We start from the raw sequence: 27,006 nt of genomic DNA on the forward strand, positions 1-27,006 counted from the left end.
GGGTTAAAAAGAACCTGTTTAGACAGTCCTACAACTCACATGTAAAGAGAAGGCTTTTTTTAGTTTTCTATGGGATTAGTAGAGAGGCCTGTTTACTATGACATTCATAGTAAATGCCTATCAAAATGCTTCCCTGCTGTCTTTGCTGAGTTCTTTCCTGCTGTCCCGTCTGTGTGCTTCGGCTCGACTGTCAAAGGGGAAAGAAGGTATACCTCTTTTTACGGATGACAGACAGAAGGACCTGTTCACCCAAAGCACGTTTAACGGGGGGGACAAGTGCAGGCGTTAGGATATGCTCGGGTTTCCAAGCTTCTTCCTGTTTTGAATTGTATTGTAACTGTATTGTCTTCACTCACATTGTAAAGCGCTGGGCAAACTGTTGGCGCTATATATATCTTTATATAAAAAAGTACTGATACATGAGGGAACTCTGGTTGTAATACCCTGCCATCTTGTTGTAACCTGCAGTACTCTGTGCAATGGGTTAAAAAGAACCTGTTTAGACAGTCCTACAACTCACATGTAAAGAGAAGGCTAGTTTTAGTTTTCTATGGGATTAGTAGAGAGGCCTGTTTACTATGACATTCATAGTAAATGCCTATCAAAATGCTTCCCTGCTGTCTTTGCTGAGTTCTTTCCTGCTGTTCCGTCTGTGTGCTTCGGCTCGACTGTCAAAGGGGAAAAAAGGTATACCTTTTTTTACGGATGACAGACAGAAGGACCTGTTCACCCAAAGCACGTTTAACGGGGGGGACAAGTGCAGGCGTTAGGATATGCTCGGGTTCCCAAGCTTCTTCCTGTTTTGAATTGTATTGTAACTGTATTGTCTTCACTCACATTGTAAAGCGCTGGGCAAACTGTTGGCGCTATATAAATCCAGTATATAAAAAAGTACTGATATATGAGGGAACTCTGGTTGTAATACCCTGCCATCTTTTTGTAACCTTCAGTACTCTGTGCAATGGGTTAAAAAGAACTTGTTTAGACAGTCCTACAACTCACTTTTAAAGAGAAGGCTAGTTTTAGTTTTCTATGACATTCATAGTAAATGCCTATCAAAATGCTTCCCTGCTGTCCTTGCTGAGTTCTTTTCTGCTGTCCCGTCTGTGTGTGTCAGAGACTCAATACCCTGCGCAACGCTTCCTGAGCACACTGATGTGCTGTAATGAGTCTGCAACCTAAAGGGTTAACCTAGAGCAGACTAATTGCAATAATTGGCAAACAGGCTGCCTTATTTAAACAGCCCAGCAGCACTGCACTTTGCTGTGTTGTCTTCAGCTCTCCTGTATCCTGTGCCTGTTATATCTGCTGTACCTGTTTACCTGACCCGGCTTGTCTTTGGATTCCGATTGTTCCTGTTTACCTGACCCGGCTTGTCTTTGGATTCTGATTACCTGCTGCCCGCCCTGACCTTGGCTTGTCCTGACTATCCTCCTGTCTCGTCCTGATCTGTTTACCTGCTACCGGCTATTGGTCCTGGACCTGTTCCTGGCTCTCCCAGGGAATCCGGGGGACCGCGACCTGGTGTTAGCAAGCAGCCAAATCCATCCCCACCATCTGGGGCCCTGGTGAAAACCGGCTAACACTTAGACTAAGCGCCTCTGGTGAACCTGTGCCATGCCAGTTACCTGGTAAGCCACTCCTCTTACGTCAGGCTCTGCCACGTTACCCTGTGACAGTGTGCTTCAGCTCGACTGTCAAAGGGGAAAGAAGGTATACCTCTTTTTACGGAGGACAGACAGAAGGACCTGTTCACCCAAAGCACGTTTAACGGGGGGGACAAGTGCAGGCGTTAGGATATGCTTGGGTTTCCAAGCTTCTTCCTGTTTTGAATTGTATTGTAACTGTATTGTCTTCACTCACAATTTAAAGCGCTGGGCAAACTGTTGGCGCTATATAAATCTTTATATAAAAAAAGAACTGATACTTGAGGGAACTCTGGTTGTAATACCCTGCCATCTTGTTGTAACCTGCAGTACTCTGTGCAATGGGTTAAAAAGAACCTGTTTAGACAGTCCTACAACTCACATGTAAAGAGAAGGTTTTTTTTTAGTTTTCTATGGGATTAGTAGAGAGGCCTGTTTACTATGACATTCATAGTAAATGCCTATCAAAATGCTTCCCTGCTGTCTTTGCTGAGTTCTTTCCTGCTGTCCCGTCTGTGTGCTTCGGCTCGACTGTCAAAGGGGAAAAAAGGTATACCTCTTTTTACGGAGGACAGAGAGAAGGACCTGTTCACCCAAAGCACGTTTAACGGGGGGACAAGTGAAGGCGTTAGGATATGCTCGGGTTCCCAAGCTTCTTCCTGTTTTGAATTGTGTTGTAACTGTATTGTCTTCACTTGTAAAGCGCTGGGCAAACTGTTGGCGCTATATAAATCCTGTATATAAAAAAGTACTGATATATGAGGGAACTCTGGTTGTAATACACTGCCATCTTGTAACCTGCAGTACTCTGTGCAATGGGTTAAAAAGAACTTGTTTAGACAGTCCTACAACTCACTTTTAAAAAGAAGGCTAGTTTTAGTTTTCTATGACATTCATAGTAAATGCCTATCAAAATGCTTCCCTGCTGTCCTTGCTGAGTTCTTTTCTGCTGTCCCGTCTGTGTGTGTCAGAGACTCAATACCCTGCGCAACGCTTCCTGAGCACACTGATGTGCTGTAATGAGTCTGCAACCTAAAGGGTTAACCTAGAGCAGACTAATTGCAATAATTGGCAAACAGGCTGCCTTATTTAAACAGCCCAGCAGCACTGCACTTTGCTGTGTTGTCTTCAGCTCTCCTGTATCCTGTGCCTGTTATATCTGCTGTACCTGTTTACCTGACCCGGCTTGTCTTTGGATTCCGATTGTTCCTGTTTACCTGACCCGGCTTGTCTTTGGATTCTGATTACCTGCTGCCCGCCCTGACCTTGGCTTGTCCTGACTATCCTCCTGTCTCGTCCTGATCTGTTTACCTGCTACCGGCTATTGGTCCTGGACCTGTTCCTGGCTCTCCCAGGGAATCCGGGGGACCGCGACCTGGTGTTAGCAAGCAGCCAAATCCATCCCCACCATCTGGGGCCCTGGTTAAAACCGGCTAACACTTAGACTAAGCGCCTCTGGTGAACCTGTGCCATGCCAGTTACCTGGTAAGCCACTCCTCTTACGTCAGGCTCTGCCACGTTACCCCGTGACAGTGTGCTTCGGCTCGACTGTCAAAGGGGAAAGAAGGTATACCTCTTTTTACGGAGGACAGACAGAAGGACCTGTTCACCCAAAGCACGTTTAACGGGGGGGACAAGTGCAGGCGTTAGGATATGCTCGGGTTTCCAAGCTTCTTCCTGTTTTGAATTGTATTGTAACTGTATTGTCTTCACTCACAATTTAAAGCGCTGGGCAAACTGTTGGCGCTATATAAATCTTTATATAAAAAAAGAACTGATACTTGAGGGAACTCTGGTTGTAATACCCTGCCATCTTGTTGTAACCTGCAGTACTCTGTGCAATGGGTTAAAAAGAACCTGTTTAGACAGTCCTACAACTCACATGTAAAGAGAAGGTTTTTTTTTAGTTTTCTATGGGATTAGTAGAGAGGCCTGTTTACTATGACATTCATAGTAAATGCCTATCAAAATGCTTCCCTGCTGTCTTTGCTGAGTTCTTTCCTGCTGTCCCGTCTGTGTGCTTCGGCTCGACTGTCAAAGGGGAAAAAAGGTATACCTCTTTTTACGGAGGACAGAGAGAAGGACCTGTTCACCCAAAGCACGTTTAACGGGGGGACAAGTGAAGGCGTTAGGATATGCTCGGGTTCCCAAGCTTCTTCCTGTTTTGAATTGTGTTGTAACTGTATTGTCTTCACTTGTAAAGCGCTGGGCAAACTGTTGGCGCTATATAAATCCTGTATATAAAAAAGTACTGATATATGAGGGAACTCTGGTTGTAATACACTGCCATCTTGTAACCTGCAGTACTCTGTGCAATGGGTTAAAAAGAACTTGTTTAGACAGTCCTACAACTCACTTTTAAAAAGAAGGCTAGTTTTAGTTTTCTATGACATTCATAGTAAATGCCTATCAAAATGCTTCCCTGCTGTCCTTGCTGAGTTCTTTTCTGCTGTCCCGTCTGTGTGTGTCAGAGACTCAATACCCTGCGCAACGCTTCCTGAGCACACTGATGTGCTGTAATGAGTCTGCAACCTAAAGGGTTAACCTAGAGCAGACTAATTGCAATAATTGGCAAACAGGCTGCCTTATTTAAACAGCCCAGCAGCACTGCACTTTGCTGTGTTGTCTTCAGCTCTCCTGTATCCTGTGCCTGTTATATCTGCTGTACCTGTTTACCTGACCCGGCTTGTCTTTGGATTCCGATTGTTCCTGTTTACCTGACCCGGCTTGTCTTTGGATTCTGATTACCTGCTGCCCGCCCTGACCTTGGCTTGTCCTGACTATCCTCCTGTCTCGTCCTGATCTGTTTACCTGCTACCGGCTATTGGTCCTGGACCTGTTCCTGGCTCTCCCAGGGAATCCGGGGGACCGCGACCTGGTGTTAGCAAGCAGCCAAATCCATCCCCACCATCTGGGGCCCTGGTTAAAACCGGCTAACACTTAGACTAAGCGCCTCTGGTGAACCTGTGCCATGCCAGTTACCTGGTAAGCCACTCCTCTTACGTCAGGCTCTGCCACGTTACCCCGTGACAGTGTGCTTCGGCTCGACTGTCAAAGGGGAAAGAAGGTATACCTCTTTTTACGGAGGACAGACAGAAGGACCTGTTCACCCAAAGCACGTTTAACGGGGGGGACAAGTGCAGGCGTTAGGATATGCTCGGGTTTCCAAGCTTCTTCCTGTTTTGAATTGTATTGTAACTGTATTGTCTTCACTCACATTGTAAAGCGCTGGGCAAACTGTTGGCGCTATATAAATCTTTATATAAAAAAGTACTGATACATGAGGGAACTCTGGTTGTAATACCCTGCCATCTTGTTGTAACCTGCAGTACTCTGTGCAATGGGTTAAAAAGAACCTGTTTAGACAGTCCTACAACTCACATGTAAAGAGAAGGCTAGTTTTAGTTTTCTATGGGATTAGTAGAGAGGCCTGTTTACTATGACATTCATATTAAATGCCTATCAAAATGCTTCCCTGCTGTCTTTGCTGAGTTCTTTCCTGCTGTCCCGTCTGTGTGCTTCGGCTCGACTGTCAAAGGGGAAAAAAGGTATACCTCTTTTTACGGAGGACAGAGAGAAGGACCTGTTCACCCAAAGCACGTTTAACGGGGGGGACAAGTGAAGGTGTTAGGATATGCTCGGGTTCCCAAGCTTCTTCCTGTTTTGAATTGTGTTGTAACTGTATTGTCTTCACTCACATTGTAAAGCGCTGGGCAAACTGTTGGCGCTATATAAATCCTGTATATAAAAAAGTACTGATATATGAGGGAACTCTGGTTGTAATACCCTGCCATCTTGTTGTAACCTGCAGTACTCTGTGCAATGGGTTAAAAAGAACCTCTTTAGAAAGTCCTACAACTCACTTTTAAAGAGAAGGCTAGTTTTAGTTTTTAGAGTCTGATCGCTCTCAGTTCCAATACATTTATCGGTAACCTGGATTCTGTCGGAAGAAATGACTTCCCCTGACTGAGCATCGGAGACCGAAGCCACCAGACCAGATACTCCCTGGTCCACTCGCTCAACCGGATCCGATTGTCCAGAGGATCGGGATTCCGATTCCATCTGAAAATAATCTCCTTTTGGGGAATTCGGGTATGCGACTGGGCATACGGTACTGCCTCTAATAAGGCCACCATCAGTCCCCGGACCAGATAGTTCAATCTCCTGGTGGGAACTAGGAATGATCTTTTGCAAAAGTGAAGAAAACGTTCTGCTCAAGGAGCGGGAACTGCCGCTCCCTGTTGCATCAAGTCCATTACTGCTCCCCGCAAAGCTTTTAAGCGATCCGGGGATAGCCGAAAGTTGGAAGGGAAGAATCGCACCGGTAGAAGTGATCGAAACTCGATTTTGTATCCCGACCGCATGACCTCGCGAACCCCTTTGTCCGGGATTCTGGAAAGCCATGGATCCGGAAACCGGTGAAGACGTCCCCCCACCCCAGAGATGGGTGGGGGCGCACCTTCAGGCTGTCTTATCTTCGGGTTTGGCTGAGTCGGGCTTTTGTTTACCCGACCAGCGCCCTCTGAAACCCCCTGAAGGGGCTTTGGAGGACTTCCCCTTATCGCCCGCCCCAGCGGAGCGAACAAACTTCTTATGAGCGGAAAAGGAAGGTCCTCGCCTGTTACGAGGTCCTTTACCTTTAGCTGTCTGTGGTAAAAAAGTGCTCTTACCCCCAATGAGATCCTTTATAATCTCATCCAAGGTGGCCCCAAACAGGCGATCCCCCTGAAAAGGAAGATTAGCCAACGTCTTTTTGGAACCTTGATCAGCCGACCAGCACTTTAACCACAACACGCGTCTGAGGACCACTGCTGAAACAGATGCACGCCCTAGCAAGGGAGTGGCGTCCAGAGCGGCGTCACAGATGAACTGTAGCCCTTGGATAATTTGCTCCAGCAAATCTGATACTGCCGGGGGGATACTTTTCCCTTTTATGTCCCGGCGTAACAATTTGGTCCATTCTGTCAATGTTTGTGAAACTAAACCAATGGCAATCACTGGCCTAAATGTTGACCCTATCAGGGAAAAAATGGAGTGGGATTTGGCTTCCACTTTTCGATCCACCGGATCCCTAAAGGATGGAGCGTCCTCCAACGGGATAACCATGGCTTTATTTAGTCTGGAAATTGGTGGGTCCACCACTGGTGGTACCGTCCATTTCTTAAGGAGGGATTCCTCAAACGGATAGCGCCTAGCAATGCGTTTGGAAATAGCAGGGGTTTGTTTTGGACAATCCCATTCTTCCTTAATTAGATTACCAAAACATTTGGGCAAGGGAAAAACCTTCGCCATTTTGGTAGGCTTGCTGGTACCAAAGGGAATTTCAGTGTCATCTACCTCTGCTGGTGTAACCTCAAGACTTAAGGTTTCCCGGACAGACATGACTAGTGCGTTCACTAACGCTTCTTCTTGCGATATGGCGGAGGCAGAAACGTCCTCCTCACTGTCTGAGGAGACCGTACCTGAGACAGCAGCCCCAGAAGAGGGACCTGCAGCTGCAGTGACCAGCTCAGAATCCGTATCTGAGGTATCAGATGACATAGGGGTAGGCGGGGGTCGCTTCCTTGACCTCCGTCCCTGACAGGCCACCTCCACCCGGGATACCAAAGACTCCAAAACTGCTAAAAATGCATCAATCACAAGTGGGGTACTGGAGGGTCCTGCGGCCACCTCGAGGGGATCAGGTGGGGATACATGTGTGGCAGGGTCCATGATTATACAAGACACTTGCCAGCAAACAAAAAAATAATTGCAAAGAAAGTCCCCTTTCTTTGCAATTATTTTCACCTCCCCGGTGTTCCCCATCCTGTGTGCTATGTCTGGCTGTGAGTTTCTCTTCAGCTTCCGGCGGCGCCATCACCACAGCCTGAGACATGCCGACCGGAGACTATGAGTGAACACTTGCAATACCTCCGCTATTGAGGAAAACAGCACCCCAGAGTAAGGGTCGGGTCCTTGGATGCTTGATCACCATACAGGCTCAACATTATTTGTATTTGGTAAGAGGCGACCCCTATTGGTATATCTTATTATTGGCTCCGGGTTCACACTGAATTGTGATCTGCACGTTTGCTTTAACCCTTATCTCATATGGTAAGAGGCGAATCTAGCTATATAAGGTGGTGGTTCAACACGCAAACCTTACACTTTTGCCTTTCTTTATTGGCTATTCAATTAATGTTGTCCGGTAAGAGGCGACTTCAGCTATAACACGTTTATTAATTTTGGTGTTTACCTTTATCACTCTTGGTAAGGGGTACCCATCATATTTTTATAATTTATTTTTGCATGTTTTTTATTCACTGTTATCAGTGATTATTTTTATTGGTGGAGGTTTATTCATTCACACAATTGAATTCATTTTTCACGAACACTGTGGTGTCCAATTTAGTTTGTAAGGTTTTACGCTATTGCGCTTTTACCTTTACTTCCATGATCCTATGACTATTGAGCTAACCGTTCACGTGGACCTGGATCTACTATCAAGGTGACAAGTTTATCCAAAGAAACTGCCTTTACCTTACCTCAATCTGGTAAGCATATACCCTTTGGGGTTCCTGGTCCCGGATTACATCTTTACTTTATGCTTGGACTGTATGGACTTTATATCTCCATTGATCATATTATAGCGCGACTTATTTTTACAATATTCTACAGGGTGTGGTCACACTAGAAGTTGCTGCTGTTCATTGTATTTTTCCTTTAGCGCGGTTAATACTTTTACATTATCATTTATGTACAGCATTGCAGTGCCGAATCACAAAATAGGGCCTGGTCTTTGAGCAGCCAAATCCTCCGGGGCTTAAGTGGTTAAGCCACTCCCATTGTTGGACTCAATCTGGTCGTGCCCATTGCACTCCTCGGCATGCAGAACTTGGTTTTCATCGGTATCCCAGAGGGATCCCAGAGGGATACCACTGCCACTCAATCCACCCCCCATCACCACCGCTGCCACTCATCCCACCCCCCATCACCACAGCTGCCACTCAATCCACCCCCCCCATCACCACCACTGCCACTCATCCCACCCCCCATCACCACCGCTGCCACTCAATCCACCCCACATCACCACCGCTGCCACTCAATCCACCCCCCATCACCATCGCTGCCACTCATCCCACCCCCCTATCACCACCACTGCCACTCAATCCACCCCCCATCACCACCACTGCCACTCATCCCACCCTCATCACCACCGCTGCCACTCATCCCACCCCACATCACCACCGCTGCCACTCATCTCACCACCGCTGCCACTCATCCCACCCCCCATCACCACCGCTGCCACTCAATCCACCCCACATCACCACTGCTGCCACTCAATCCACCCCCCATCACCACCGCTGCCACTCATCCCACCCCCCCATCACCACCGCTGCCACTCAATCCACCCCCACTGCCACTCATCCCACCCCCCATCACCACAGCTGCCACTCAATCCACCCCCCATCACCACCACTGCCACTCAATCCACCCCCATCACCACAGCTGCCACTCAATCCACCCCCCATCACCACCGCTGCCACTCAATCCACCCCCTATCACCACCGCTGCCACTCAATCCACCCCCCATCACCATCGCTGCCACTCAATCCACCCCCCATCACCACCGCTGCCACTCATCCCACCCCCCATCACCATCGCTGCCACTCAATCCACCCCCCATCACCACCGCTACCACTCATCCCACCCCCCATCACCACCGCTGCCACTCATCCCGCGCCCCATCACCACCGCTGCCACTCATCCCACCCCCCATCACCACCGCTGCCACTCATCCCACCCCCACATCACCACAGCTGCCACTCATCCCACCCCCCCCATCACCACCGCTGCCACTCATCCCACCCCCCATCACCACCGCTGCCACTCATCCCACCCCACATCACCACTGCTGCCACTCATCCCACCCCCACATCACCACTGCTGCCACTCATCCCACCCCCACATCACCACCGCTGCCACTCATCCCACCCCACATCACCACCGCTGCCACTCATCTCACCACCACTGCCACTCATCCCACCCCCACTTCACCACCGCTGCTACTCATCCCACCCCCATATCACCACCACTGCTACTCATCCCACCCCCACATTACCATCGCTGCCACTTATCCCACCCCCACATCACCACTGCTGCCACTCATCCCACCCCCCATCACCACCACTGCCACTCATCCCACCCCCCATCACCACGGCTGCCACAATATGCAGTTCATTTTAATATCGCCTGCTTATTTATTTCTTTTATCGTGTGTGGGGGGCCTCCTACATGATTTTCGCCTAAGGCCTCAAAAAGTCTAGAGCCGCCTCTGCCCAAGCTTGTCATAATTGCACCGACTCACACAATTTTTTCTTTTTTCAAATTCTTTATTTTATAAAGGGAAAAAGCATCCAACAGAGTAAAACCACACAGAATCAATGCAATAACGCACATAAAATAAAAGTACAGTAATCCAAAGTATCATGGAAGGATAAAGCGAGATATAGAAAATGCATTATTTTATATTCAATACATTTTTTATTATAATTTTACTTTTAACAAGATTGCAGTCATAGAATCAGGAAATAGTAATGGAAGAAATCCAATTGGTCAGGAAAATGACGTGTCTGGAATGTGGAGGCGGAGTAGGTAATAATTTGTGTACAATACAATACACAACGTGTTACATTATTATAACAAAGTATTGTAGAAAAGATCACACCATAGAAAATGGGGGAAAGGAGAAAATAAACCCGGATATGAAGGTGACATTTGTGTACGAGGAACACCTTAACAATTACCACCATTTTATTCTCCAGGGCCTCTGCTTTCAGAAAATATATGTTTGGGGTTTTTATCAAATCTTCATGCCCAAAATCTGCATTTTACCATGTGTGCAAAAATAATGCAAACACGGGTCTGGCAGTGAAAGGGTTAATGTGAGCTAGATGGGATCACTCTGCTGTGGTCACATTAGAGCTCCCCCTAGCTGCAGCCTGGTAATAACATTGCTAGGAGGTCTACTCATTTATCTGCTACATACTTCCCATCTTTATATAAACGTCTCCTGACATGTAGGGGTCTATTCATGAATAACCTTGCATAGCAATTCATCCAGTAAAAACGCATGTACATTCCTTCTGTGTGAATGGGGGGGGTAAACACAACAAATGTTATTCGGCTTTCTGCTGTGCTGGTGCAAATGTTTGACATTGATTTAAAATTGGAAATGTTGCATTCAGCCACTAGATGGCATTCATTTCTATTATACTTAGTGCCATCTATTGGACACATGTGGTATCTTCTGTTATAAATCAATGATGGGTTTAATATTGTTGGTTTAATTAATTTATGTTCTCCGATTTCTCCTGTACTCATGTAACCACAAAGGAAATGAAAGGGACTATTTATACAGAAAAAATCTAGAAGACTGTGACATGCATTTGCCCACCAAATATGACAAAGTTTTGCCATATTCAAGGTAATAGAGTGATTTCCTATGATCGTCAGCTCCATCTAATGGCCATAATATGGCATTTTCCCTGAAATACCTCAATCAGAAAGAATAGTGCAATACTGCACTATGGACACTAGATGGATTAAAGGATCATAGAAAGGAATGTATGAAGTAAACCAATTTCTCCAGACTGGATGAAAGCTTCTCACATTTGTCCACAAATCATTTTAAAAACAGACAAAAAGTGTTTGTGAAATCTTCCACCACAAAATGTACTCAGCCAATGAAAGGTGATGAGATGACTCATTTTTATTTTTCTCCTGCTATCAATGGCCAACACGGGACAACACTTCATCCATGTCTTTGGTGATCTCTGATCTCCTTATGAAGTGTTTCTTACATGATGAAGATCAGCCATGGAGTATATCTGAGGTGTATATCAGGGTGTGCTTCTTCCCCACATGTCCAGCAACATTCATATAGAAGACATTTCCCGCACTCAAGACACTAATACACCTTGAGGGTTGTGTGGGATCCCTGACGTACAGGAAGACAGGTCTTCATTGATTAACAGTTCCCTCACTCAGGACAGGAATACAGCTTTTCCCCCGTGTGACATCCCTGATGTCTGTAAAGATTGGACTTCCGTGAAAAACATTTCCCGCACTCAGGACAGGAATACGGCTTCTCCCCCGTGTGAGATCTCTGATGTGTGACAAGTGCTGATTTTATTACAAAACATTTCCCGCACTCAGGACAAGAATACGGCTTCTCTCCCATGTGAGATCTCTGATGGGTGACAAGATGTGACTTCATTACAAAACCTTTCCCACACTCAGGACAGGAATACGGCTTTTCCCCAGTGTGCGATCTCTGATGTGTGACAAGATGTGATTTTATTACAAAACATTTTCCACACTCAGGGCAGGAATATGGCTTCTCCCCTGTATGAGATCTCTGATGTGTGACCAGACGTGATTTTATTACAAAACATTTCCCGCATTCAGAACAAGAATATGGCTTCTCCCCGGTGTGAAACAAGTGATGTATTTGAAGATTGGCCTTTTGTGAAAAACATTTCCCACACTCAGGACAGGAATACGGCTTCTCACCAGTGTGAGTCCTTTTATGCACAATAAGATTAGGTTTAGAATGGAAACACTTCCCACACTCAGTACAGGAAAACCTCTTATCTGTTGGAAGGACGACACCGTCCCTCACAGTCTGAGGTTCCTCAGGATAAGAGGAATACGATGGTCTGGCACCGTCCCTCACAGTCTGAGGTTCCTCAGGATAAGAGGAATACGATGGTTCGGCACTGTCCCTCACAGTCTGAGGTTCCTCAGGATAAGAGGAATACGATGGTCCGGCACCGTCCCTCACAGTCTGAGGTTCCTCAGGATAAGAGGAATACGATGATCCGGCACCGTCCCTCACAATCTATAGGTTCCTCAGGATAAGAGGAATACCATGGTCCGGCACCGTCCCTCACAATCTGAGGTTCCTCAGGATAAGAGGAATACCATGGTCCGGCACCATCCCTCACAGTCTGAGGTTCCTCAGGATAGGAGGAATACGATGGTCCATCTACACTGTGTGGTGGCGGATGGACATTTGAGGGAGCCGGGTTTTCTCCTGGACTATACTGTGTGATGTCCTCATCTTCTACTTTACAGTCTGGAGACAAAGTGAGACAATCCTCTGAGGTTTTCCTCATCTCCCGTCCATGTACTAAAATAGAAATAAAAAGATTATTACTAGACATGAGCAGATTGGTTCCCCTAAATCAGGACTCCGCCCACATTAGACAGCTTTGTCTCTGAGGATCTTACAATTCCCCCCCTCAAGGTAACTAGTAAATGGGTCCTCTGATCTCCTACCAGTTCATTTCTTTATTCATGGACCTTAGTCAGAGAGTGAGGAAACAATGAGAACTGTCTTTGTGACAGTGATGGGGGGATTATAAGATGAGTGTCCCCTCCCCCTTTATCACTCATTGCCATCGTCCCAACAAAAGAAGTCCTGCACTTCCTTATTTAGTCCATGATTTAGTCATGAATAACAGTGGGCTGAGCCCCACCAGAGGTCAGAGAGTGAGGAATGGGAGGAGAACAACCAAGATAAAGGTTGCTGCCCCTCCTCCTCCAGAATCTCTCCCTGATGCTAGGCACATTCTCTCGATCAAGCGGGTTCCTGTCCTTCACCTAACCACACGTAACATGTGCACCAACTGCAGTGAGCCATTGTTTCTTAGAAGCATTGCCTTCTCTAAAGATGTCTGTGTTGGTCATCTGGGTGGTAGCGTCCAATCGGACAGCAGATCACCCAATGACATGTAAAGAGAACTAAGAGGAATGTGCATTTCTCCTGTCCTCTAGTCTCCTGGCAGGGTGGTTGCATCAGCACCACCTATGTAGGGAGGTCAACCTACATGTGCCTACAGAAGCTGTTCTTGGCATTAACTTACAATAATAATAAAACACTGAAATTCAGCAAGATAAACAGATGATTACCAAAAAAATGCAATAATTATAGGCAGTACATTATACAACATAATCTGAATTCCTGGCCAGCAACTGCTACCGGTTAGACCTAATAGGGCAGTGACCCTTGCTGGGACCTTCCAGCTCCTCTTTGGGATTATCCTTTACTGGAGCTTGATTAGGAGCTTTAGGTGCTTGGGGGTATTCATAGGTAGGCATAACACCCTTGCTTAAGCTATCATTTGTGTTCTCATAGTCTTCCAGTCCTCTGTAGAGTGATATTACATAATAGAATCAGCAGAATTTTTGTCTCCCGGATCTGGGGGGAGTTGGTGGGAATCACTTTAAGGACTGGAAAATACCACTTGACTGGAACCTGGACTGGACGGGAAGATCTACAGTGTTAGAATCCCACAAGGACCTGATGGGATAGTCTCTGCCCAACACACAGGGACTCAATAGATTCTGATGAAGGTGCTACCTATAGACTTCAGGGCCCTCAGACACCACATCCTATACAGTGCCTTGAAAAAGTATTCACACCCCTTAAATTTTCCACATTTTGTCATATTACAACCAAAAACGTAAACTTATTTTATGTAATAGACCAACACAAGGTGGCACATAATTGTGAAGTGGAAGGAAAGTGATAAATGGAATTCTTTTCACAAATAAATCTGTGAAAAGTGGGGAGCGTGGCCTGAAGCTGTATGTGAGTGGACGTGTGTGAGCCGTGCTCTCCCGGCTTTCCTCCGTACATACATTCCTGTTTCTGACATATCATGACACTGAACCCCGTTACTTGCTGCTGCTGCTCTGGGACATCTGCGGATCATGTCGCCTCCCCGTAAGACCTCTGAGGCGGCGGCAAAGTTGGACAAATTCAGCCAACAGGAGGGAAGCCTGCAGGCCTAAGATGGTGACTCCCTATCCTCTTCTCCTGCCTCGGCCGCACTGCCGCTGGATGAAAGAGCGATCCTGGAAGCTATTACTGACTGCAAGGCTTCCCTTACCTTTAAGTTGGAGAAGGTGAGGATGGACATCTCCCTCCTCCGGCAGGATCTGCAGAAGCTTCGAGGCCGGGTGTCAGAGGCCGAGGAAAGCATAGGCCGCATGGAGGACGATCTCCCCCCACTTAGAAATGTAGTGGACCAGGCCTCCCGCAATATTACTTACCTGCTGCACAAACAGGACGATCTGAAAAATCACACTTGGCGTAAAAATCTCCGGTTCATTGGCCTGCTGGAGGGTACCATCCCAGCCACATTCTTGGAGGACCTCCTGGTTAAGACCTACGGTCAGGAGTTCATCGCTAAATTTCTGAAGTTCAGGGACCATGACGCAGTTCTCAGGCTGGCCCGGGAGAAAGGCAATATACATCTGGAAAATCATAACTTCTTGGCCTTCCCTGCAGAAGTCCAGAAGCTGCGTAGCCGCTTTATGGAGGTTAAGTGGCGCCTGAGGATCCGCAACTTCAAGTATTCTATGTTGTACCCGGCCAGATTGCGGGTGGTTGGCGACGATAGAGTTCACTTTTTTGAGGACCCGGATTCTTCTACTGCCTGGTTAGACCAACTTCCGTGAGTACTTTTGTTGCTGGTTCTGGCTCTTTTGCTTTTCTGTTGATGTGCCTTTGCTTTTCTGTTAATGTGCCTTAGGACACCCGGACCCTGCACTCCCCTGGACTGATCTCTATCGTGCCTCCTGTGACTGTGCACCTCTCCTGCCATTGTGGGGCTCTGAGACCCCCATTGTTGCACTTTTTTTCAGCCTGTTGAGGGGGTGAGTGGGGGGGGGATTTTTCATTTTTTCTTCCACTTTTTTAATTTTTTTTTTCTTTTATATGTACTTTTCATTTGTTTGTTGCTAGCTGTTGGTCTCCTGTTCCTATGCAGCTCCCGGGCCTGGGAGCTAGCGGCAGCTACCATTTCTGCATACTGCACTTACCTGTCTTATAGCCAGGGGCACCTCGGCTCACACTGGAACATACATCTTTTTTCACTGTGTGCTCACCTACTGTTGTGTCCTGCATCTGGGACCCCTCTTCGGAGAACTTTCGCCCCATTTTTTCTTCTGTTTTGTTGCCACCAAGGATGGAGACTGCTGCATTCCACTTTCAGTGGGTCCTTGCCTCTTGCTCCAATGTGGTTACCTGTTTTGGGATGCATGCCCACACCGGTTGGGGGCTGTGTTGGGCTGGGTGGGGGGTTATTATGTATGAGTTTTGTGCTACCCACTTTCTTATGATTGTTCTGATTGTTTTATTGCTCTCCACAGCTGCTATGTGGTTTTTTTTTGTATATTTTTGTTATGCTGCAGGCAGGGGTGCTATCTGCTCTGGGGCCTCTTGATTCTTTGCTTCTATACCTTATACTCCATTTTCTCCCATGGCACGGTTAAAATTGCTCACCTGGAATGTGCCTCCCCCATTTCATGCCACGCTCCTCAGCGAGGGTTTGACGTTTATGTCCAGGATGGCCGAGACGGCTGGGACCCCCCTTGACCCCTGCCTACCCTGACCATGATACCCGCTTTTGTAGACTGCTTCATAGTTTTCATTTACTGGACTCCTGGCGTCATCTACACCCTACAACCCGGGCCTACTGCTGTTATTCGGCAACCCACTCGACCATGCTTAGAATAGACTCCATATGGATCTCCCAGGTCCTAACCTCTAAGCTTATTGGTGACCGTTTTGGTCCTCACTTACTGTCTGACCATGCCCCTTATTGGATTGAATTATCTCCATTTACGGACCCCCCGACCTGCCATTGGCGTCTGAATCCTTTCTGGCTCACGGCTGTCCCTGACCTTGACTCGTTAGCTGGGGAATGGGATTTCTATTTTCAATCTAACGCTGACTCTGCCGCCCCATCGGCGGTGTAGGAGACATTTAAAGGCCATGCCCGTTTGCTTTTGTCCTCGCGTATCTCCCGATTTAAAAGGGCGGCGCGGTCTGACCTTCTTCGGGCAGAACAACAGTTGACCGACCTGGAGCGCCAATATGCGCATTCCCCATCCCGAGACCTATTGTCCCGACTTAAACTTCACACGCGCCTTCGGCACCCTCTCCCGTGAGAAAACCGACCGTAAGCTGTTTTTCAGTCGACAACGCACATTTGAATATGGGGAGAAGCCCGGTAAGCTGTTGGCTTTCCTCGCTCATATGGATACTAGGCCCCCCGGTGGTCATAACTCTCCATCCGTCGCTGTTGGAGGACTCTGCTGATCCGGCAGCCGTGACGGAGGTGTTTGCTGCCTACTTTGGTGAGGTTTATACTTCTAAGGTACGCTATGCTCTTTCTGACCTGGCTCTGTTGTTGGATTCGGTTGAGTTCCACACATTGTCCTCCTCGCAGGTTGCCATGCTGGAAGCTCCCATATCGGTTGATGACGTGGTCATGGCTATTTCGCATTTTGCGAAGGCCAAGGCCCCTGGCACTGATGGCCCACAGTGGAGTTTTACTCCCATTTTTCTGCTGTTTTGGCCCCCCAGTTGCTTGCTGTGTATGAAGCTGCGTTCGCTGACTGTGTCCTACTGGACTCTATGCGCGAGGCGCTTATTGTCTTGATCCCCAAGCCAGGGAAGGATCCGTCCTTCCCGGACTCCTATCGGCCTATTTCCCTTCTGCAAGGCGACGTAAAATATTGGCCAAGGTCTTGGCCTTGCGCCTCAACAAGGTAATTTTGTATCTTATCCACCCCGACCAGACCGGTTTCATGCCCGCTAAAAATATGGCGTTTAATACCCATCGTCTTTTCATGAACTTACAGGCAACGCATGACTGTATAGGCTCCAGAGTAGTGGTAAAGCTTGACGCTGCTAGGGCATTTGATTCTGTTGAGTGGCAATATCTTTGGCAGTGTCTCCGCAGATTCGGATTCGGCCCCAACTTTGTCAAAGGGCTTACTATTTTATACCATCCGCCTCGGGCTAGGGTACTGGCTAACGGCTGGACGTCTCGGCTGTTCTCCCTCTCTCGGGGGGACACGGCAGGGCTGTCCCATATCCCCTCTCCTGTACGCCCTTGCGGTGGAGCCCCTTGCCATAGCCATATGTTCGGACCTTGACATTCGTGGACTGCGCTGTGGGGACTTTGAGGAAAAGATAGGCCTCTATGCCGATGACATGCTCTTGTATCTAGCCGACCCCAGGCTGTTCCTACAAAAAGCCCTGTTGACCATTAAGCAATTTGGTGCCTTTTCTGGACTCACAGTCAACTGGGACAAATCCCAGATTCTCCCCGTGGACGTGTTCCCTCCATCTGCGGATCAGGCTGCCCTTCCACTGACCCGAGTGGCGTCTTTCAAGCATCTGGGGGTTATTGTTTACCGTTCCTTACCTGACTATATACCCCTGAACGTTAAACCACTGTTTGACCTGGTGAAGACCAAGACTCAGACCTGGGCACGCCTACCACTGGGTGTCATGGGGAGGGTAGGTCTGATCAAGATGATTCTCCTACCCAAAATTCTCTATATCCTGTGGCATTCACCCACCTATATGCAACATACAAGTACTTTGTAATTTTGGATAGATTGTTGAAAACGTTTATGTGTGGAACCAGCAGACACAAGCTAGCATGGAAACATACCCATAAACCCACAAAGCTGGGCGGTATAGCCGTCTCAGACTTTGCGGCCTATTACCTTGCAGCCCAGCTCTCTCATCTTTTTCATATTGATAAACAGGATTGCCATACGTATCTCATGCTGGTTTGTGGTCGCAATGGTGCACGGTTCCCTCACCCTTTCTGTAATATACTTAGAGGGGTGGGCGGCTCTCTGCCGACTGCCGATCGCGGTGGTCTCCTATTCCAGCACAGACGGGTCTGGGACCTGGCAGTCTCCAGGACGGGAGACACCGGGTTTCACTCTATGACTCCTCTGTGGTTTAATAGATTATTGCCGGAGTTCTTGCATCTCCCTGATCCGCGTGCTTGGTTGTCTAGAGGGATATATTTTCTTTCACACCTGCTTTCGGAGGGCACAATTAAATCATTTGCCACCCTCCGAGGGGAGTTTCAGCTCCTGGCCTCTATGCACTTTCGCTATCTGCAGATTCGACATGCCATTCGGGCGCAATTTGCCAACAACCCTCCAGCCTTACCCTTGGTTGACCTTTTGGATGTGCTTAGGGGTCGGGAACATCAAAAACTTACCTCACTGTTATACGAAATGTTGCTCTCTAAACCTATGACTGCCCTAGCCTATGGCATTCGGGCGTCGTGGGCGGAGGAGGTCAGGGAACTGGATGATGATGATTGGTGTGATGCCCTGGAGGCCAGTACTTTGGTGTCTCCGAAACTCTCTGATAGACTCACACAGATCTATATCACTCATACGTAGATCATACCTCACTCCAGTGTGGATGGCTAGGCTTAATCCCTCCCATTCTCCTATCTGCCCCAAATGCCTCTTGTCTCCAGGTACGTTCGGGCATCTCATATGGCACTGTCCATGCATGCAGGGTTTTTGGTCGCAAATAATCCAGTTCCTACATGACCGCATGGGTTCTCCGGTATCCCTGGACCCCAAGCTATGTCTCCTAGGGATATTCCCTGAGGAGGACATTGACAAATATACGCAACGCTTTCTCCGTGAAACCCGGTTTACTGCCAGGAAATTGATAGCCTGTACCTGGATACAACCTTCCCCACCCAACCTGGCTGGCTGACATTAATGGTACTCTCCCCTACAAGAAAGTGATGTTTATTAACAGGGGTGGTTTGAAACGTTTTCATAAGATATGGGATAGATGGCTTGAGGCCTCCTCCACGTGTACTCCTTAACGTGTGTTACTCCTACTGATCCGGTCCACTCCGCTCCTTTTTCCCCTTTATGGATTGTCCCACGCCTGCTTTGGATGCTATACTTCATCTGTAGTTAGCTGCTGTGTTTATATCGGCCATGTTTATGTGTTCCCCGTTTTTTTTATGTAAGCTGTGGCCTGTAAGGCAGTTTTTTGTGATATTTGTACTTTTGTTGTCTATGTACTATTTTTGTACTGCACAAAACTTATTAAACGTTTGCTTTAAAAAAAAAAAAAAAATCTGTGAAAAGTGTGGTGTGCATTTGTATTCACCCCCTTTACTCTGATATCTCTAACTAAAATCTAGTTGAACCAATTACCTTCAAAAGTCACCAAATTAATAAATAGAGTCCACCTGTGTGTAATTTAACCTCAGTATAAATACATCTGTTCTGTGAAGCCCTCATAGGTTCATTAGAGAACCTTAGTAAACAAACAGCATCATGAAAGCCAAGGAACACACCAGCCAGGTTAGGTTATATTAAAAAAAACAAGCTTTGAACATCTCATGGAACGCTGTTCAATCCATCATTAGAAAATGGAAAGAGTATGGTACAACTGCAACCTTTCCAAGACATGGCCGTCCACCTAAACTGACCGGCCGGGCAAGGAGAGCATTCATCAGAGAAGCAGCCAAGAGGTCCATGGGAACTCTGGAGGAGCTGCAGAGATCCACAGCTCAGGTGGGAGAATCTGTCCAAGGGAGTATGAAGAGCATAGCAATCCCTTGTAGCAGATTCCCCGAATAAGAGACAAGACTCTAGATTGAGGGTGAAGTAGAACTCTTTATGGAACAGTCACACATAATTTATATACAGCATGGACCTCCCCCTCCTAATCATGCCACCACACACAGGCCAGGGGCCGCCCGATTACATTACCATATGCAGATGGAATTGTATACAGAAACAGAATAACCCTGAACTATTGGATTGTATGGAGAGTAGTGGGCTGGGTATATGCAGAGGCACCGTCCCCGGTCAAAAATTGAAAAGTAAATTGGGTCCAGGTGTGCAAGTGAGATGTGGGAAAAAAGGGAAATGGGAGTGTTGAGGGGAAAGTGATCAAGCACACCTGGGCAAAAGGGGATTTAATTGTGCCACATACTCGCTAGAGAGAAAATCTTAAAAAATAACAATGTTTTATTTATACACAAACATTTGTTTTATACATACAAATCTTAAAAACAGGGATAGTCAATATGGTGATACATGTATACAAACACATATCCTGATACAGAGGTATACACTAAGGTTCGCTGGCAGACCTAAGGTTCGCTGGCTTGATCACTTTCCCCTCAACACTCCATTTTGCCTTTTTCCCACATCTCACTTGCACACCTGGACCCAATTTACTTTTCAATTAACCTTACATAGTTACATAGTTACATAGTTAGTGAGGTTGAAAAAAGACATCAGTCCATCCAGTTCAACCTATGATGTGTGTGTGTTTGCTTTTAACCGTACATTGTGTACCCCTGTATGTTGTGGTCTCCAAGGTGCCCATCTAATAGTTTTTTGAAACTATCAATGCTCCCCGCTGATACCACTGCTTGTGGAAGAGAATTCCACATCCTTACCGCTCTTACAGTGAAGAACCCCTTACACATTTTAAGGTTAAACCGCCTTTCCTCTAGTTTTAGTGAGTGGCCACGTGTCTTATTGTATCTCCTCTCTCTGAATAGTTTGTTCCTTATACTAGGGTCGCCAGTACAGTATTTGTACATTGATATCATATCCCCCCCTCAATCGTCTCTTCTCCAGAGAGAATAAGTTCAGTGCTTGTAGTCTTTCCTCATAGCTGATGTCCTCCATTCCCCTAATTATTTTTGTTGCCCTTCTCTGGACTCTCTCCAGTTCCAGCACATCCTTCCTGAGGACCGGTGCCCAGAACTGGACAGCATACTCCAGATGTGGCCGGACCAGAGTCTTGTAGAGTGGGAAAATAATCTCTTTATTTCTGGAGTGAATCCCCTTTTTTATACATCCCAGTATTCTGTTGGCTTTGCTTGCAGCGGCTTGGCATTGCATGCCACTGCCAAGCCTGTTGTCTACCAGTACCCCCAAGTCCTTTTCCATCCTAGACTCACCCAGAGGTTCCCCCCCTAGTGAGTAGCTTGCTTTCTGGTTTCTGGCCCCCAAGTGCATTACTTTACATTTTTCAACATTAAACCTCATCTGCCATGTAGTTGCCCACCCCGTTATTTTGTTCAGGTCCGCTTGTAAGGTTTCCACATCCTGCATAGGAGATATTGGCATGCTTAGTTTAGTATCATCCGCAAATACTGAGATTGTACTAGATATCCCCTCCTCTAGATCATTTATGAATAAATTAAACAGGATTGGTCCCAGGACAGAACCCTGGGGGACCCCACTTTCCACACCCGCCCAATCCGAGTACTCCCCATTAATCACCACCCTCTGGACTCTCCCCTGGAGCCAGTTCTCTATCCAGGTACTCACCTTATGGTCCATACCTACCTTCCTAGTTTGTACAGTAAGCGTTTGTGGGGAACGGTGTCAAAGGCCTTTGCAAAGTCCAGATACACCACATCCACAGGCTTACCTTTATCTAGGTGGCAGCTCACTTCATCGTAGAAGGTTAATAGATTGGTTTGGCAAGAACGATTTTTCATGAATCCATGCTGATTACTACTAATAATACCGTTTTCATTACTAAACTCTTGTATGTGGTCCCTTTACATCCCCTCCAAAATCTTGCAGACTACTGATGTTAGGCTGACCGGCCTATAGTTACCTGGGATATATCTCGGCCCCTTTTTAAATATTGGTACCACGTTGGCTTTTTTCCAATCAGCTGGCACCATACCCGTCTGTAAACTATCCTTAAAGATCAAGAATAATGGTCTGGCAATCACCTGGCTGAGCTCTTTCAGAACCCTCGGGTGCAAGCCATCCGGTCCCGGTGATTTATTTATGTTAAGTTTCTCTAGTTTAGTTTTAAGTCTATCTTCTGTTAGCCATGGCGGTATTTCCTGAGGTGTGTTGTTTAGTTCGGCCTTACAAGCTAGGTTTGTGTAGCCCCCCGATTCTTTTGTGAAGACTGAAGAGAAGAAATTATTTAACACTTCCGCCTTTTCTCTGTCCTCAGTGGCCATATTTCCTTTGTCATCTTTTATGGGGCCAATGTGTTCTGGCCTCGCTTTCTTACTGTTTATATACTTAAAAAACTTATTGGGGTTCTTTTTACTCTCCTCCGCTATATGTCTCTCGTGTTCTATTTTAGCCACCCTGATTTCATCTTTACATTTCTTATTACACTCTTTGTAATGCTTAAATGCTGCCAATGACCCCTCAGTCTTGTATTTTTTGAAGGCCTTTTCTTTAGCACTAATATACATTTTTTATGTTGGAGTTTAGCCACCCAGGGTTTAATTTTGCTCTTTTAAATTTATTTCCCTTTGGAATGCACTGGTCAATCCCTTTGTTAAGTATGCTCTTGAAGCACTCCCATTTTTCCTCTGTGTTCTTTGTTCCCAGGGTTCTATCCCAATTGATATTTTCTAGCAGTGAGCGCAGTTTTGGGAAATTGGCTCTTTTGAAATTCAGTGTCCTTATATTGCCCTTGTGCTTCCTATTACTGTAATTAATACTGAAACTTATTGACCTATGGTCACTGTTTCCTAAGTTCTCCTGTATTTCTATATCCGTGAGCAGGTCTGCATTGTTAGTAATCAGTAGGTCAAGTACCGCCTTGTTTCTTGTCGGTGCATTCACCATCTGACCCATGAAATTGTCCTGCAAAACATTTAGGAACTGCCGAGCCTTGGCTGAGTGCGCTGTTCCTTCTGCCCAGTCTATATCAGGATAATTAAAGTCCCCCATTATAATGACATTTCCCATCCTTGCTGCCAATCCTATCTGTAAAATGAGGTCCACCTCCCTCTGGTGGGGGGGCCTATAGCATACGCCCAATATTACCTTCCCCACTGTGCCTTCCCTTTGAAGCTCTACCCATAGGGATTCTGCCTCTTCCTTAGCTCCATTATTAATATCATCCCTCATATTTACCTGTATACTGTTCTTAATATACAAACATACCCCTTCCCCTTTTTTACCTTCTCTATCTCTGCGATAAAGGGAATACCCCTGAATGGTCGCCATCCAGTCATGAGAGCTGTCAAACCAAGTCTCAGTTATCCCCACAAAATCTAAGTCCTCCTCAAACATCAGCAGCTCCAGCTCTTCCATCTTGTTGGCCAGGCTTCTGGCATTGGTATACAAACCTCGTAATTTTGACCGGTTACAAATATCCTCATTTGATGTTTTTAGGCTGCTCTTGTGGTTTTTCCCCATACCCACCCTGGGTATAGGAGCTCCGAACACCCTACCGCTAATGCCCCCATTTCTGCCCTCTGAATCTTGCTTTCCACTGGCTAATTCTACATCTGTACCCTCCCCCCCATTCCCTAGTTTAAAAGCCCCTCTACCTTTGTGGCCATCCTCTCACCCAGTACGGCTGCACCCACCCCATTTAGGTGCAAAGCCTGAACTAATTATCTGGCCATCTGGACAGAACAACTTGAGGTCATTAAAATTTAACAATGGGACAGGCAGATTTCACACAATACACATTCAATAGGGAAAGCCTGTCTGACATTGAAGGACATGGAATACACATCTAGGTGTCACAGACTCCATGGCAACAGGCCACAGGCCCACAGTGCAAAGTGGGATCAAATCTCCACATTTCTTGAGAGCCACCGTTGACAAATATCACTCTCCCATCTGAAGCCATCCAAACCATTCTCTCAGCGTCCCCCAAGTATCTGTCCCTCACTCCCAGTGACGGTGAACACTGTCACAACACCTATGGTGAAAAGTAACATTTTGCTGCCAGCTGAATCCCAGAATCTCTATAATTCCAGTCAAGATACATAAATTGTGTCTGCAGCACAGAGAAGGAAGATTATCTGAGAGAAATACAGGAATACAGGACGGGGAACACAGCTCAGGAAAGTGACCAGGGTATTACAGGCTGATATCACCCAGTCCCCCCCCTACTCTGGACCAATCAGTGAGCAGTATGGGTGGAGGAATGTATTTAGTGTTAATGACCCACCTGTGCTGATCTCTGTAGGAGTGTCCTCCTCTATAAATGTCCCCGTTATTCCATCCTCCTCCATAGACTGCTGATCATCCCTCACATACTTCTCTTCTTCTGTTTTAACTTTAATTTTTAGATCTATCAGATCTTCACCCTAAACCAAGAAAATATCAACTGTAAAATATAAGCTGACATAAAATATCCACACATTGCTCCCACACGTCCATGTTCTAGATACTTTGTCCCACCAACCTTATAACAGTGAGGGATGGTGGGATCTTCCTGTGTGGAATCCCGGGAATACAGAGGACGGGGACATCTCTCTGGTGGGTTCCTGGTATTAGGTGGCTCCATCATATCCTTGTGTCCTTCTGAAAACTCCTCCATCACTCCATACTCCTCATCCTCCTCTTTATACTCTTCTTTAACATCAATATTATCATCCCCGAGGTTTCCTCTCTGAATATATAATAAAACATTTATTGTAACAAACATGCTGTATATAAATAAGAACTACCAATAATTGTCACTTGTCTACCTGATGATGGTGAGGGATGGTGTGACCTTCCTGTGTGGAATCCCGGGAATACAGAGGACGGGGACATCTCTCTGGTGGGTTTCTGTAGCTGGATGACTCCACCATGGTGTCCTGGTACAGATCTTTGTGTTCCCTTAGAAACTCTGACTCCTTCATCACCCTATCCTCATCATCCTCCTCTTTTATCTCTTCTTTAACCTCAACTTTAGAATCTCTCAGGTTTCCACTCTGAATATATAATAAAAATGACATCAATGGTAACAATGCAGATAATGTACAGATCCTAATGATACTATCAGTGATTGTTCCTCATCTACCTGATGATGGTGGGGGATGGTGTGACCTTCCTGTGTGGAATCCCGGGAATACAGAGGACGGGGACATCTCTCTGGTGGGTTCCCATTACTGGATCCATCTGTAGGAAACACACACACTGACTGAATACATTGTTTCTATGTGTTTATCAGATGATGGGGGATCTAGGTGGATCCTCCGTACTGCTCTCTCCTTTACAATAAAGTCTCCTCTTACCCGGTGATGTGAGGGGCGGCTGATTCTCCATCATGACATCCTTGTAGAGATCCTTGTGTCCTTCTAAATACTTCCACTCCTCCATGGAGAAATAGACAGTGACATCCTGACACCTTATAGGAACCTGACACACACAATGATACAGTCACCATCCAGACACATCCCTTGTCTGTTACTGGATAATGTCCCAGAATTCCCAGCACCGCTCACCTCTCCTCCATGATCTCTCAGGTGACTTCTAGAATCTTCTTTGTATTTCTCTATTCTATCAGGGAGGGAGGTGGAGGCAATGTGATGGTCATATGATCTCCAGACTTCACAGGAGGAAAACTCTAGATCTGAACACAAATAGTAAAATTAAATCATATTGCCAGAATCCTCCTCATCTCTCAGGTCAGGTCTCTATTTATTAAAGCCCCACCTCAGACTGAGTTATAATTTACCCACACAGGACCCCCACACTACGCAGAGTAAAAGCTTGTTGCAGACATTCTGACATCATAACATACAACGCAGGACCAACAGACCCACTTTTGAAAGTGAGAATTCCAAGGGTCCGCCCACATCCTAAGAGCATGAGAAAAAAAAGCCAGATGGAGAGACATTGGGGGGAAGAGCTGTGAGGTCAGTGTGATGTCATAGGACATATAGACTTTGAATGCAGGAACATTTGGTTGGGGAGATTTGAGGGGCCCTCTATATGAGGCCCCCATACAAACCAAATCATTGTTTCTGGGTGCGTCCTACCTCTCCTACACTGAAGAGTGAACTTTGACCTTTACCATACCGAAATCTGTCAGGAAAGTGTGAAAGTAATCTCTCATGTGATCAGGTGACGTGCGGAGGAACGGAGTGTAAATAGCAGACAATTTTCTCCAGAGCTCCTAATGGTGGGGATGGATTTTGCTGCATGTTTTTCATCCCCCCCCCCCCCGGTCACTGCAGGTGTGGAGAAAAGCTGTGTAAGTGGATATGGAGGAGAGATGAGGGGGAGATCCAGGAATCAGGATAAAGGTCAGGACAAGCAACAGACGAGCGCATCCAAGAGATGAAGCCGGGGTCACTACACAGAAAATCAATCCAAGGAAACAACAGGCAGGACGAGGAATAGCAAGAAGGAGCTCAGCGACAAATGAGAATATTGCTCAGCCAATAGGAGATTATCTCAGCATGACTTACATAATGAAGGAGATGAGGGGGAGGGGAGGTGACCATAGATACATGGAAATTCAGCTGGTTCAGCAGGGATCGATCACATTTCCATCCATGTGTGGTCACTGCCGGATAAAAGTCACTCATTCAGCAGCTGCAGCCAATAGCTTCATCACTGATCTGTGTATTCTGAGAGCGGAGGAGCGCCCCCCATTGTCAGAATACAATAGTGCAGCGGGGAGAATTCCCCCATCCCCCTCCAATGTGTGGATGGGGGAATCGCTTCAGTTTTTTTTCACTCATCCCGCTGGCTGAACGATAAAACTGAACCATGT

The 27,006-nt window shown here is 46.6% G+C and overlaps 1 protein-coding gene across 1 annotated transcript; it reads right to left on the bottom strand.

Annotated features, from left to right (window-relative positions):
- Nucleotides 1-11,400: 11,400 nt before the first annotated feature.
- LOC309550213 (uncharacterized protein) lies at nucleotides 11,401-26,343 on the bottom strand (the record flags this gene model as incomplete). Its single annotated transcript, XM_082250628.1, has 9 exons — nucleotides 11,401-12,420; nucleotides 12,680-12,819; nucleotides 24,466-24,604; nucleotides 24,703-24,909; nucleotides 24,989-25,216; nucleotides 25,306-25,403; nucleotides 25,520-25,643; nucleotides 25,730-25,857; nucleotides 26,307-26,343. The coding sequence occupies 9 exons, from the start codon at nucleotides 26,341-26,343 to the stop codon at nucleotides 11,668-11,670; spliced, it is 1,854 nt and encodes a 617-aa protein (XP_082106754.1). The 3' UTR covers nucleotides 11,401-11,667.
- Between the last annotated feature and the right edge of the window lie 663 nt (nucleotides 26,344-27,006).

The sequence above is a fragment of the Pelophylax lessonae genome (assembly GCF_965119305.1).
Source record: "Pelophylax lessonae genome assembly, chromosome: 3".
Taxonomy (NCBI): domain Eukaryota; kingdom Metazoa; phylum Chordata; class Amphibia; order Anura; family Ranidae; genus Pelophylax; species Pelophylax lessonae.